This window comes from Astyanax mexicanus, chromosome 3, assembly GCF_023375975.1.
Source record: "Astyanax mexicanus isolate ESR-SI-001 chromosome 3, AstMex3_surface, whole genome shotgun sequence".
In the NCBI taxonomy this organism is placed as follows: Eukaryota; Metazoa; Chordata; class Actinopteri; order Characiformes; family Acestrorhamphidae; genus Astyanax; species Astyanax mexicanus.
Genome location: NC_064410.1, coordinates 49691948 through 49707602, shown reverse-complemented (window position 1 = coordinate 49707602; position 15655 = coordinate 49691948). Strand labels below are relative to the sequence as shown.

At 37.7% G+C, this 15655-nt stretch overlaps 1 protein-coding gene and 1 long non-coding RNA gene across 5 annotated transcripts in view; both read right to left on the bottom strand.

Moving 5' to 3' along the window:
* The window catches only part of LOC103034244 (potassium voltage-gated channel subfamily KQT member 4), a 94759-nt gene extending 79619 nt beyond the window's left edge, over positions 1-15140 (bottom strand). Inside the window, exon 1 of one of the 3 annotated variants that reach the window (XM_049475427.1) lies at positions 14116-15140. In XM_049475427.1, coding sequence (XP_049331384.1) covers positions 14116-14420 — 305 coding nt within the window. In that variant the 5' untranslated portion in view covers positions 14421-15140. The remainder of the gene's footprint in view (positions 1-14115) is intronic. The other 2 variants (XM_022683247.2, XM_022683246.2) reach the window with 2 other exon arrangements.
* LOC125799245 (uncharacterized) lies at positions 5538-6972 on the bottom strand. 2 transcript variants are annotated; one of them, XR_007438080.1, is made up of 3 exons: positions 6811-6972; positions 6410-6650; positions 5538-6166 (listed from the first exon to the last, which is right to left on the bottom strand). It is a non-coding gene; the product is annotated as an uncharacterized LOC125799245 (long non-coding RNA). The 2 variants fall into 2 exon arrangements; XR_007438081.1 differs by lacking the exon at positions 6811-6972 and having other exon boundaries at positions 5538-6004; positions 6086-6166; positions 6410-6778.
* Positions 15141-15655: the final 515 nt, after the last annotated feature.

The window sequence follows — 15655 nt, the reverse complement described above, 5'->3', positions numbered from 1 at the left end:
AGGAACTAGTATTGTGTCCTCTGACTTGTGACACGTCCTACGAAAGTGAAAGACGCTGCACTGACCTGCGGGATATGCATTTACGTGTCACAAGTGCTGAAACTTTTTCGGTACAAGCACAGTCTTTGGTGGAACAATTAAAAAATATGCAAGCATTAGTCTGTAGGAAGATAGATAAACACTTCAGAATTGAGTAGCGATCACTATTTGTTGAAAAACTGTAATTTGAATTAATCAAATTATTCGTGAAAATCACCCAGCACTCATTTAGTACCCACAATCAGATCAATTATTTATTCCACTTTGCAATGCTGACAAGTGTTCAGCCTCACTTACAAGATAGTACCTCACAACTTATACATTTGTAGGTATTCCCAAGCCATCCCCTGAGGTAACACGTCATGATCAGTTTAAATACTGCTGTCCCGTGACTTCTGGCACGAAAATGTAAAAGCTGTTGGTTGCTGTGTAACTAACAGATCTCAGCAATCGGATTTCAGTCAGAGTGAGCAAAGCAGTATTTGACAACCAGTAAATACAGTAAATACAATACAGATACTGTAAACAAGGTCAAGGTCAACAGTAGTGACCTTCTGTTAGCTCCTCAAACTCTGATACAAATCATGGCATTTATGGGAGTAATAAAGTGTTTATATTTGCACATAATCTTTGCTATAAAAAAGCGTGTACTGCAGTCCTGTTTAATGTGACTAATTTATCAAGCTGTCAACAGCTACCTTAAGGAAAGCTAACTCAGCTAACCCACCAACTGATTTTATCATTGTCCTGTCATGTTATTTAGCAGTCGTTGTAATTCTCAACTGAATGCGACCAAACATAGTAACCCAGATTAAGTTTAGCTGATATATATATATATATATATATTTTTTTTTTTTTTCTTTTTTTTTTTTTTTAGTTAAACATTTTTTTTTCCTTTCCTTTACTTTTTCCCTTTTCCTTTACCAAACAGTGATTGGTTGAGAGATAAACACATACTAAAAAATGTAAAGGAATTTTAACCTTCACTGTAAAGTACTTTTTGTTTTACAGTATATGCAGTTTTCTTGAATGTGGGTATTTTGCCAACTCCCCTGTGCTGTCTTTTTTTTCTGTTTATTTTTACATCAATAACAAATCTCATGCTCACTTTTGTTGTTTTTTAAGGGACTAAAGACACCTAATGCATTTATTTCACTTTTTATTTCTCATATTGTGTTCATATAAAAATTGTCAAGCAAAACAAAGTCATCACTAACAATAAAAAATGCGATTCTAAGCCAACCATCTTTTTATCAAATGCCAATTTACACTAAAATTGTGCACATTTTCATGTTGCTTGTCATGACAGGGTAGATGCATGCATGACAGATAATAGAAATATAAAAATAAAAAGTGATTAAGCTAGGAAAATATGATTTCTGATTTTTGACACCTCATAAACATGATAAATAGTCAAAAGAATAAAGAAATCTTGAATCATTTAAGTTATGAGATGCCAAAAGGCTCAGTATTCTGATAATAACCCATGTGTGATTACAGCCCTAACAGCTGGTATGCTTCCGGTTTACAACAATTCCACAGATTATTTTAAGACTTTTTACGGCTTTTTACAGTTTTTACAGTTTTTACAGTTGGAACTCATGTTGGGTTTGTTTAGTAGACCCTGTTCTCGAGCTGGTCATCCAGTTGGCATAGACAGGAAATTCTTTTAACAGATGTCTGCTAAAGGTAGAAAGGAAATACGTTTCCTTTGTATTTAAGGAAAACATACACATGAGATCAGTGAGAGAGACCTGCAGGGCTGAGGGGCGAGCTGCATTTCCCACGGTAAGGCCTGGGCCTGGGCCTGGGCCCTCTCTGATCTCTCCACACCGACACAATCATCAATAAACCATCCTTTATCCTCTCCTTTATGTACAATTAAAAATGACATCAGTTATTATTAATGTTTAAATAAGACAGTAACAGTACAATCAATTTTTTCTAGATATTCTAGAATTAAATTATGTGAATGAATTGATAGACCTATTCCATTTAGGGGTACCACTATAAAGGGTTTATAAATTTGTTTAATAATTATTGTTAAAATAATTATAAATGACACTGTAAATACTTAAAACCATGAATAAGCAAACTATTAATTGTCTTTTTCATCAGTCATATATGTTAAAAGTAAAACAATATTTTAGCTACCCAGATTAAACATTTACACAGTGACCATAATGTATACGTACATATTACATTAGTTAAATAATATTAAACTGACTTTCTATATTATTCTATTAGATGTGTTTATGCTGACTGATGGAAAAGACAAAGTAAGATAAGCATCTAGGCCACTGTTGCCTGTTGCCATTTCTATTGATTTGTTAAAACTGCTTATTAATGGTTTTACAACCTAGTTAATAACCATTAATAAACTTTTTAATAAACCCTTTATAAACTCTTTATATAAGAACCTTATTTTAAAGTGGCACCCTTGTAGGTATGATAATGTGTAGCAAATTTCTTAACAGAGGGTTGAACTATTAGACAAAATCATCTAATTTGAGCTCTGTCTGAACGTATCTGGAGATTTTTTTGTCTGTGTTTTGACCTTTTTTGTCTTAGCAGCCAGATGAAAAGACTCTGTTTTCAGTGTGGTCGTGTGGACAGGGAAAGGAGCTTTATGAAAATGCTGATGGCACAATGCATGCAGGTTTCTGACTGATTCTAATAAAATATAAATAACAAAATATTTATTTACTCCCTATATATGGAACTACAAGCCATAAAATTATGTATACACACAGACAGCACTAGACTTCATATTTCTGCATTTTAACAAATGTAAATGCTTTTCTATTACAAATATATAATGTTCTTTTTGGATTCAGAATCCACACTTTTGTGATTGTACAGTACAATAACTTAGGGAGTAGTGTTTAGATTTGGATTGAACTGTTGTTTTTTCTTGATGTCCTTCTTTCCTTCCTTTCTCTCTTATTTTTTATGTCTCTCTTTATTTGAGATACTATAACCCCATTCAGGGCTAGCCTGCTCATGCTAGCACTTTAACATAGTGTGGACAAATATATTTTTAAACATAAGAAAGGAAATCTCTGTTTTCACCTAAATTTAATAAAATACAACAATTAATTTTACTCAGCGGGGCTTAAATGGATAAGCTGCCCCCTGATTTTACCCTTTCAGACCCAATATATGTTCTAGTGATGAAAAATATATAAATTCTGTTTCAGTCTGTAATGTGTTCAAAAAACAGGATTTAGTAAATAAATACATAAAATAACAAATAAATAAATAAAAATCAAACATAATATTTGTATTTTGTTGGGTTATTGTGGTGAAGTAATTTGTTTAACACTGTTATTTTTATTTCATATAACTTATAATGTTTCTTTTTATTGTAAACACATTTTTAATATATATGTTTATATATATTCACAAATTATTTTGTGAAACATAATAGCAAAAGGTGTTTTCTTTGCCACATTAGCTGGGATGCTGCCATGCTTTACTTCAGTGTGCAGATTTGACTTTATTTGAATGCAGTTGGCAGGGCTAGGCTGATGTTTGATTGGCTAATAAATGTCTATTCTGATTACTAATAGGTCTATATTTGTGCGAATTGACAAAATACACAATAAATAAAAAAAACAACCTGTCCATTGCAATGGTTGCAGGGTCTGAAAGGGTTAATGGCAGCATAAAACAAATGAACTGAACTGAGGCTTACTACACAAACCCTAGAAGAAGACTGCATAAGAAAAATCATAAAAATGCAATAATAGTGCAACTGAGTGCAATTTAGAGGTCTATTTGTACAATTTTCCCTTTTAGATTTTTGACATTATAATAATCTGGCAGATGTTCTTTACATTGTGGCAATTCTTCCTGGTAAAAGGAACGCTCAAAAAAGCCTTGAGAAGAAGTGACTATAAACACATTATATTTTTAGCCTCTTTAAATGTAAAATAAAAGAGGTGTATTGTTTAAAGTGTATGTGTTCCACTGCTGTGTGATTTGCTTCGTCAGTTTTACACTTTCGATGAGGTACATGTGTAACTCATTCACACCACCTGAGCTCAGTTCACACATCAGATCAATCCAGACGTTCTCCAGCTCTGCTTCAGCATCATATGGTGGGTTTAAGTGTTGACCAGTAGTGACAGGTCTGAAACTCGAGAGTTTAGAGAGGAAGTAACCTTGAGAAATTCTCAACTAAACCCAACACTCAGGCCTGTCTGAGAGAGGAGATTCGCTACATGTGCCTCACGTCATCTGAAACTACAACACAGACACACAGTAAACTGCACAACAATAGCTTTATAACAGCCAGCGGCCACTAAAATACCTCACACTCAAAAACACCTCCAAAGTACTACAGTCTCACTGCAACTGTAGGATAGCATTTTCCAAAGAAACAATTAAACAGACTAGGAACTAGACTTATTACTATTCTTGACACAAATGAATTATTTTTTTGTGATTAAATATCTGTAAAATTCAAGTGAATTTACCACAATTTAACATAAGACATAGTACAATAATTAAAAACAATAGACAAGACAGGAGACAAGCACAGACCAGACATAGACCACAAAAGACAATACATATAAAAGCACACATATGTGAATATACATGTGTTAAATGTCTATTCTTTGAAACTAATGCATCAGAAAGCTGCATATTATGTAATGCTCTTTTAAACTAATATATTTCCAGCTAATTATTATTTTCATAATAGATCTATATTTTAATTTCTACATTAATCACACAATGTTTCTTTTTTGTTTTGAAATGAAGTAACTCTAGTAAATACTAACAAATTGGTAGGATTCTTTGCTTAATGCATTTTTTCTTATACAAGTATTTAGCAATGTACACAGAATGACAACCACCACTTATCATACAATATTTCACCTGACAATGATATACCACTGCAACCCTACACAGCCATTTTGCCAGTGTTAAATCAACACCTTAAGCTTTAAATTAATGCTACGAGTGTTGGCTTGAAACATCTTCTGTATTCATTTACCACTAATGGGCAAATTAAGATATAAATAATCCCTGCCTGAGAATCTGCCTCTAACAATGTTGATCTAACACTGGCAGATTTACTGTGTAATACAGACTATACATTACAGCATAATACTCATACACCACGCACAGGACTACAGACACACACATTACTTCCAGAAATCTGACAGAGGTGAGAGGGAAAGATAAACGTGAAAGAGACAAAAAGTGAAACAGAACAAAACAGATAGAGAAGTGAAAGAGACAGAGACACTGGATTTAACAGAAAGAGAGAGGCAGTTAAAGAGAGAACGAGAGAGACAGAGAGACACAGAGAGAGATAGTTAAAGAGAGACATAGTTAGAGAAAGATTAGAGAGAGAGACAGAGAGAGAGTTAGAGAGAGAGAGACAGTTAAACAGAGACAGTTAAACAGGTAGAGAGTTAGAGAGAGAAAGAAAGTTGAAGAGAAAGAGAGAGAGAATTAGAGAAAGAGATAGAGACAGTTAAAAAGAGAGAGAAAGTTAAAGAGAAAGAAAAATAGAGAGAAAGAGAGAGACAGTTAAACAGATAGAGAAAGAGAGAGACAGTTAAACAGAGAGTGAGATAGAGAGAGACAGTTAAACAGAGAGTGAGATAGAGAGAGAGAAAGTTAAAGAGAAAGAGAGAGAATTAGAAAGAGAGTGAGAAAGAGACAGTTAAACAGAGAGAGAGAGAGAGTTAGAGAGAGAGAATGCTGTCCCTTCTTGGGTTTCCCTCTGATGTAAACAGCTGGTGACAGACAGCAGTGCTTGTTTAAACTCTGGTGGGTGAAGCACAGCAGACTGAAACCTCTCTGCTCCTAGATAAAGGGCAAGACCCTTCAGAAACACTAACCACAACTCTACACTGAACGAGACTACCTAACACCTCATGACCCACACTCAGAAACACTAACCACAACTCTACAGTACGAGCTACAGACACACACTGAACCAGACTACCTAACTCCTCATGACCCACGCTCAGAAACACTAACCACAATTCTACAGTACGAGCTACTGACACACACTGAACCAGACTACCTAACTCCTCATGACCCACGCTCAGAAACACTAACCACAACTCTACAGTACGAGCTACTGACACACACTGAACCAGACTACCTAACACCTCATGACCCACGCTCAGAAACACTAACCACAACTCTACAGTACGAGCTACTGACACACACTGAACCACACTACCTAACCCCTCATGACCCACACTCAGAAACACTAACCCCAACTCTACAGTACGAGCTACTGACACACAATGAACCAGACTACCTAACACCTCATGACCCACGCTCAGAAACACTAACCACAACTCTACAGTACGAGCTACTGACACACACTGAACCACACTACCTAACCCCTCATGACCCACACTCAGAAACACTAACCCCAACTCTACAGTACAAGCTACTGACACACACTGAACCAGACTACCTAACACCTCATGACCCACGCTCAGAAACACTAACCACAACTCTACAGTACGAGCTACTGACACACTGAACCAGACTACCTAACTCCTCATGACCCACACTCAGAAACACTAACCACAACTCTACAGTACGAGCTACTGACACACACTGAACCAGACTACCTAACTCCTCATGACCCACGCTCAGAAACACTAACCACAATTCTACAGTACGAGCTACTGACACACACTGAACCAGACTACCTAACACCTCATGCCCCACACTCAGAAACACTAACCACAACTCTACAGTACGAGCTACTGACACATTGAACCAGACTACCTAACTCCTCATGACCCACACTCAGAAACACTAACCACAACTCTACAGTACGAGAAACTGACACACACTGAACCAGACTACCTAACTCCTCATGACCCACGCTCAGAAACACTAACCACAACTCTACAGTACGAGAAACTGACACACACTGAACCAGACTACCTAACTCCTCATGACCCACGCTACACCCCTACTATATCAGAAAATAACCCACACTGCAATATTAAAAACATACTGATAAGTGAGAAGTGACTATTGATTAGAGAACAGCTGCTTTAAGGAAATATTAAACTTAAGCACTGGCATCCAATGAATTTTCTGTCAAACAATTAGGGCTGGCCCGAATAGCGTTTTTTGAGCTCCGGATATTCGGCACTGATTCGAAGCGAATATTCGAATATTCGTTTTTAAAAAAAGAGGTAAAAAAAAATAAATAAAAAAAGCAAATCACGGCCCCTTTAATCCACTGAAAAATGTTCAATTTGCTCTGACCGACGAGACATATTCACCCCGGATTTTTGGTGTTTTTATCCCCCATATTTTTTCTGTGTTTTTAGCTCAGATTTCTTTGTGTTTTCATCCCGGAATTTCTGCTGCCCCACACGCGGCTTATCCGCTGCCTAAGCAGGCTAGGAGGCTGCTGCTGCACGGTTTCTCCGCTGCGCAAGCCAGCCCAGTAAATTGCTGTTTGTGTTTTCACACTTAGGCTATTTGCTTAAAAAAACAAACAAAAAAAAAACGTTTGTTCAGGAAGTATTTTATATTCTTAAACATTGTTAATTATATTAGAGGACAGTCATTGTAAACTGTACTTGGTCTATTTCGGTTAAAGGATTGTGCAGGGCATATTACTGATTTTGTATTTTTGCACTTGGGCTATAAGCTCAATATTAAATATTTCGTTTGTTTAGAAATTATTTTATATTTTTAAACCATGTTAAATTATATTAGAGTAGAGGAAAGTCATTGTTAATGACGTTATTGTACTTGGTCTATTTCGGTTTAAGCATTGTGCAGGGCATAGCCGTATTACTGATTTTGTATTTTTGCACTTGGGCTATAAGCTCAATATTAAATATTTCGTTTGTTTAGAAATTATTTTATATTTTTAAACCATGTTAAATTATATTAGAGTAGAGGAAAGTCATTGTTAATGACGTTATTGTACTTGGTCTATTTCGGTTTAAGCATTGTGCAGGGCATAGCCGTATTACTGATTTTGTATTTTTGCACTTGGGCTATAAGCTCAATATTAAATATTTCGTTTGCTTAGAAATTATTTTATATTTTTAAACCATTTTAAATTATATTAGATAAGAGGAAATTCGTTCAGACATAATTTTTGTAGGCCAGGCTTTTGTAACCGATTTAGCCCCTACTGTTGCCACATTACCCCTTACGTTTTATTATATAAATCAGTTTCGAAGAGCCTGCATTTTTTTTTATCATGTATAAAAGAGGTCTGCGCGAGACTGATTTTTAAACCCACTCTTCCACGCTCCCGCGTTTCTGTCTCGTTACCGCTCCGCAAAAAAATTGCTTCTTTTAATCCCGCGCCCGCCCGCCACATAGTGCGGTCCCGTTCCTTACCCCAGTCCAAACACCATCGGTGTGTGCGTGTGTGTGTCGGTCCATCCTGCGCGAGTTTTCTTTAGGTTTTTTTTTTTTTTACAATTATTACAGTTTTCTTAACTATTTATTAATTTGCTCCCGCATCGTCTGGATTAAACTCCCGCTCCAGCCAATAACAGTTCAGTTCTGTCCCGCGCGCAAGATATTCTGACGGGACCCGCGAAAACAGAAGTGGTTAGAGTGAGGTGGAACTCTGGAAAGGAGAAAAAAAACGAATATCCGAATACCAAAATTAAAAACCGAATACCTACTCAACGAACGAATATCCGAATACCCGAATATTCGGGTCCAGCCCTACAAACAATACACATTTGTTTGTTTTCATCTCTAATCCCACCCATTATCCATTCCCCAGCAGTGTTTCCCCCGGGTTGCCAGGTATGAAACTCAATTGCAGGCAAACACAGCTTGCTGCAGCAATGGCATTCATTTCAAAAGATGAATGCTAAGCTGGCTAAATTTCTCTTTAACAGATAAGCACATTAGCTAAGGTTAGCTTAGCTTAGCTAGGTAATTTATCACTAGAAGTATTAAACACTCGTATGGAGGAACATTTTAAGTTATTTCAACATTTTAGTGCTCACATTCACACTCAGTGGTCCATGTGCAGCTGGGTTATCAGGGCAGCGAATATTTGAGATAGATAAAGAAACCCAGAGTAGTGCTGGCTAATGCAATCATGCTACAACAGCACGCTAACATGAACTGCTATCAGTCACACTGAAAACATAAGAGGATCACTGCTGTTACCATTTCCAAACTAACCATAGGATGGAAATATATCACAGAAACCAAAAGTTTGACTCTATATTGATTAAATTTAGCAACAACTGTAATTATTTCTTTTAATAATGTACTCAGTGAATCCAATATTGGAGTAAAATAACTGAAATTGGGATGATATAATCTGCCTCTGGTAGATCTAGGCTTTAAAGCACCTTGTAGATTGAGATTGAGTCTGTACCTTACCATCTGCACACATCCTGGAATTATACGAGAATCACTGGATAAATTCCAGTCAGTCAGATTTCACCTCAGTTTCACATCAGAACACTTAAATAAAGATGTGTGCTTCAGATAAAGACCAGAACATGACCTGTTTTTAACATTAAATCTTTGACCTCTACTTATAATTCAGCTAAAACTGACATTTTAAAACATGCCTGTTCATATAAACCATGATTTATCATATCTTTTAACACATAAAAGTCCTGCATTCCCATAATCTTCCATCAAAATGTAATGACCTCTTCTAATGTTGGTTGCATCACCAATAGGAAAAAGAATATTGATTAATAATTGCAGGTTTCACCTTCAGTCCACCTTCACACTAATCATCAATCATCAAATAAAAACTCACAGCTAGTTCAGAGATTAACAATGATGTCGTCTTTTACTAGGAAATGTCAGATATGATTTCTGATGCACACGGACTACAAGACTAGAAGACTACAAGACAACACATTACTCATTACCCACGGTCACTGTCCTGCTGCTTCACACATTCAACTTAAATGTAAGACATATTGAACATGATTTAATCCAGTCTAATAATGTTATTATTTTTTTTAGAATATGTAATTTCAGTAATGGAAAAATTGTTCTGTTCAAGCCTGCTAACTATGTTATAAAACTGAATTAAATCTACAAACACTTTCTCTAGATAAAATCTGCAATCTGCATAAAATCTGCAAACACTTCCTCTAGATCAAATCTGCAAGCTGCAAGATTATGTACACACTTCCTCTGGCAGGAAATGTAGAAAGCAATGAGGTCTGTCATAATAAACCTAGTTTGAGGTTAGAACATGAAGTGAAATCATAAATTTCTGTCTACAATTATTTATGAGGTGTTAATGACTTAAATTGTATAATTAAGTAGTTTACCAATACCAGAGTTATGTGATGATTAAACTTTTTTTTTACCTCCATAGCTGTAACAAATGCTGCTCTCAGTAAACAACACAGTAAACCAAATTCTGATAAATACTGTACACTGATATAATATAAATATTTAATATTTACTTATGTGTTAAACTTTTATAACTGTCCGCTTATATTCATTATAACTGTGCACTGTTTACTATGTGCCACACAACTCTTTACTGATTACTGCTCTACTGCTCTACTATCTGCAATATCCCCTTTCATCAGAATATCACAATCTGTTCAATCCGTTTAATGTCTGTATGTGTAATATCACTACTTACACAACATATACAAGCCAAAAGATTATATTTTCTATATTTTACTATATTTATTTTTTATTTTATTATTTTATTTTATCTGATTTTATTCCTTGTTTAGGAATCTCTCTCTCTCTCTCTCTCTCTCTCTCTCTCTCTATATATATATATATATATATAAATGCAGTAAAAAACTAACACACATGTTATGTATCTAATAAGCTGAAAAAGCAAAAAAAAAAAATCATTATTTCCAAGACCAGCCGAGGCCTGCAGCTTTACAGAGTTGATTTATAAGAGTGTTAGCAATTACAGCTAACGCACAGACTGGCTGCAATGTCTGCATACTTTTTTCCCATTTTTTTCCTAAATTGCATGGACCATCACCACAAAACACTGTTTTTATGTATCTGCTGGAATGTTAAAAAAATTTAGTGTTCAAAATGTATTTTTGTACTTATTATAAAGTTCTGTAATTGCCTTTTCTTAGAAAAAAAAAAACAAAAAACAAAAATACACTTAAGCTATTTAGTTCATGTAATGGTGAAAAAGTGAAAAACTAAATAACCAAAAATATTTCCAAATATTTAATTTTGTTCAGTTTCATCCAAACATTTTAATTAAATTTCAGTGCATCACTTGTATCTATGTGAACTTACATCAGAGTTTATGGATTAAACATCCACTTTCTAATCCAATTGTAACTGTTTAAACTCAAAAAATGAATCTATGTAGTGGATAAATCAGAAAATGAAGGTTCCCACTAAACAATCTTTATTTCCACAGCCTTGATTTAGGTTGTGCTCCTGTTTTTTGCATGTTAAATGACAGTAGGACATTTAACATTGTGTGTAAGAGAGTGTAATATGCTCATAAAACTATAAAATAATAGTGTGTGGAAATTACAGAGTGAAACATACACCAACAGCAGCACCAAAATGCACAAGTGACCAAAACAATCAATACACTCAAACAGCTCCAGTGTACTACTACAGTAAATTCACACGGTGGGATACGCTGTCTATTTACTGAACAACCCAAGGTCACATACAACCACGAGCACACAACATACCGCACTGTGATTTCACCACAATAAAAGGAATCACAATTAGCTACTGGACACCGTGTAGCGCTGCGGCCTCACGTCTGAGTTAAGTGTTTCCAGTGGACTACATTTGTGCTCTCACTCCAGCATGCCAGCCATCACTCTGTTTATGCCATCTCAGACTGTTATGCTCTTAACTGCAGCGGACATGATCCTAATAGTCTGGAGAAATGTACAGTAATTGCTGACTGATATACAGTCCTCATCACTCTGCTGTGATACGTGTGCCAAGCTGGAGAAAGAAGAATGAAAGTGTAGAAACTTCATTCACCAATCAGCAACGTTACAGTATCTTTATTTCTTCATTTATTTTTATGTAATATAGGCTGTTTCACTAAAAAAGCTTACAACACCACATGAATATAAACATAACTTGCATTAACTAAAAGAGCCATTAACCAATATTTTTCATGTATATTTCTCTGATTGGCTACCCGGTATTGTGCCTCATTCTAAAGGCAATCCAGGCTGAAACACTCTGAAACAGCTTAAATCTGAAGCAGTGAATCAAAGCTATTATGCTCTGAATAAAAGTTCTCTACAGCCTGGGATTAACACTGTTTTTACACATTACAGCAAACTCTTTTTTTTTCAAAGTACAAGAGAGTTTAAACTGAATTAATAAATAAAATATCATTTTGAGCACGTCTCTTTGCTTTGTTTCGTGCGTTTCACTCCACAGGTCAGAGCGCAGAAGGAGAGGTGTTGATTTAAAACATCAGCAGACACCCAAATAATGTTATGCAGGAAGTTCAACCCCAATTAGCTGCGCTGGACAGGAATTGTGATAAAGTTCAGCCTGTAGGACGTGAAAATTCATCAAGACTTGACACAATTGGTGTTTGGGATTTTCCAATAAAAAAAAAAACTCCAATCAGACGATCAGAGCAGAGAGGAAACTATGTCCTCAGCTCTGTGTTCTTAAGCAAAATTTTAATGGACTTCTATTTATTTTACTTTATTTTCACTTTTCTTTTTATTATGGACCCCAAAAGGGAAGAATTTCTGTTGAACTTTCCAATTTGTTCCACTGCAGTTGTAACGAGTAAGGAGTTTGATATGATACTTTTTCACTGAACTTTTTCATACGTTAGTTCTTAGGAGCTTTATTTATTTATTATCTTAGGCCAGAAGTCCACCTGCTTAAATTTTTCAATTTTTTTATTGACTACACATATTGTATTATTTAATTTGGTATTGCAGTTTGCAGCTTTTTAGTATTTAGACATTTTTGTAGTGGTTACTTAAATGTTTTGTAGTTACTTCAGTGCTTAGTTAATTTAGTAGTTATTTCAGTTTTTACTTTACATAGTTACTTTAGTCATGGTTTAGCTGATACTAATTTTTAGAGAAAGTAGATACATAAAGACGTTTTTGTTGTATTTTTGCTTTTGTAATTTAAATTTAACAGTTTAGTTAGGTACTTTTGGCTGACATTTTAGTTAGTGTTTTTAGCATCTGTTTCAGTAAGTAGTTAATATAGTAGTTACATATCTCAGTAGTTATGTTTAGTAATTACTTAGGACTAACAGAACTTAAGTGTGTATTTAAGCTGCAGGTGAGAGCATGACAAGTGGCCGGGTCAGTTCAGTCTCAGCCAATAAGTTTCTATATGACACCAAAAAAGAGGCTCGATGGCCTACATTTTATACAGGTGCGTATTGTCTACACAATTTTTGTTTTACAGCCTTAACCATCAACTGTTCCCCTGTCCTATAGTACCTCTCTACAGTTCCCTACAGCTGTGTGTGTTCTAGCTTTGGAGAGAAAAGAACTCCAAGAAGTGTCAGCAGTGTCAGGCTAAGCTAAAGTCAGGCTTTTGAGCTGTAGGTGAGACAGGTAAAACTGATGAGAGTGGTGGACTGCAGGTAAGACAGGGGAAAGAGGTGAGGCAGGTACAGGTAAGACAGGTGGTAGAGAGAGGTGGGCTGCAGGTAAGAGAGGTGAAATTGGTGGGTTGCAGGTAAGACAGGTGAGAGAGTCAGGTGAGAGAGGTGGGCTGCAGGTGGGAGAGGTGGGCTGCAGACAGGTGAGAGAGAGAGAGAGAGAGAGAGAGAGAGAGAGAGCTTGGCTGCAGGTAAGAGAGGTGGGCTGCAAGTAAGACCGGTGGGAGAGAGAGGTGTGCTGCAGGTGAGAGAGGTTAGCTGCAAGTGAGACAGGTGAAAGTGGTGGGCTGTAGGTAAGACAGGTGAGAGAGTCAGGTAAGAGAGGTGGGCTGCAGGTAAGACAGGTGAAATTGGTGGGCTGCAGGTAAGACAGTTGAGAGAGTGAGGTGAGAGAGGTGGGCTGCAGGTGAGAGAGGTGGGCTGCAGGTGAAAGACGTGAGAGAGGTGGGCTGCAGGTGAAAGACAGGTGGGTTGCAGGTGAGAGAGGTGAGACTCACATGAAGGCGTGGTAGATGAAGGCCCATCCCCGCGGTCTCTCCAGCACGTTATACAGGCAGTTCTGCAGCTTCCTGTAGCGCTTGCTGGACGCCGAGGCGGAGGCGCGCGCTCCGGGCGGCACGGGCAGCGGCGTCCCCAGGAGCCCCGTGCGCTGCGAGGGCGGCTGCGCGCGCTCCGGGCTCGACGGCTCGCTCCGGTCCGCGTGCACGGCCGCCAGGGCCACGAACTCCACGCGCCGGTCGTCGCTGGGGCCCGGGGGCGCGAGCATCCTCACGCCGCCGTTATTGGAGGGGCTTCCCAGCATGGCCGCGGCGGAGAGGGTCGGCGCGCGCCGGCGGAGCGGAGGACTGGTGAGGGGTGAGCGAGGTGAGCGCGCGAACAGTCGGTCACTCTGCCCTCTGTCCCGTTACAGCCATGCCGCTTTCATCCGCGCGCACGTGAAAAAGTTCTTTTACCGGGCGAAAGGAGAGCGCGCGCTCTCGACCATGGTCCAGCCGTTCCAGCTGTTCGTTCGCGGCCACTTCAGCGCGCGGGCCGGTAGCGGGAAAGCGAGCACTTCATGGCGGCGCGAGATCAAAACAGGACACGCGCTGAAGTTTCGGGTTCAGCAGTAGCAACGCGAGGAAGAAGGAGAGAGCGCGCGCACTCACGCACACACACATGCACACACACACACACACACACACACACACGAGTACGCACTAACAAACAGAGCGCGCGGAAAGTTCTTCTGTAGACCGGGAGTGACGGCGCCGGTCACGCGCTCTCTCTGCTCGCAGTGTAACAGCAGCGCTCTGGTCAGCCGCTCGCGCTCCCTCAACTCTTGAACAGTGTAGAGACTGAGTAAGTGTGAGTGTGCGCGCGCGGTGGGACCCTCAGCATAGAGCGCTGGAAGAAAACACACACACACACACGCACACCAGCCTTTAGCCACACACGCACTCGAGACCGTGTGTGTGTGTGTTTACCTGGACCGTCATGTTCTGATCCATGTTCATTCAGCACTAGACTAGTACGATCAATCACTGATCTATCACAGATCAATCACTGATCTATACATATTTATGAGACAGTCTATATCGTTGCTGTCCAAAGAAAAACAAGTATTGCTATTTTTGTCGATTTTTAGTTTGCTACATAATTTGAACTTACACTGTGTCAATATTTGTTGATAAATGGACCAAAATAAATGATTCAAAATTACCTCAAATAATCTATTTTTTTATTGACTCTCATTGAAAGTTAAGAAGGTTTTATCTCTCTCTCTTGTAAAAAATGTTCAATTAGCAGATTTTATTACAACAGCACATGATTATAACATGATTAAACTGACTAATAAAACTAATAACTAATAAAATACAAATAAAAAAATAACACTTATCAAAAACAATAGTTAAATAGTTAATAGACAATAAGTGTAATGCTATACAGAAAACAAGTTCATATTCATAAAGTTTCAGGAGTTCAGAATTGAATATTTGTTGGAATAACCTTGGTTTTTAAGCACAGTTTTCATGCATCTTGGTATGTTCTCCTCCA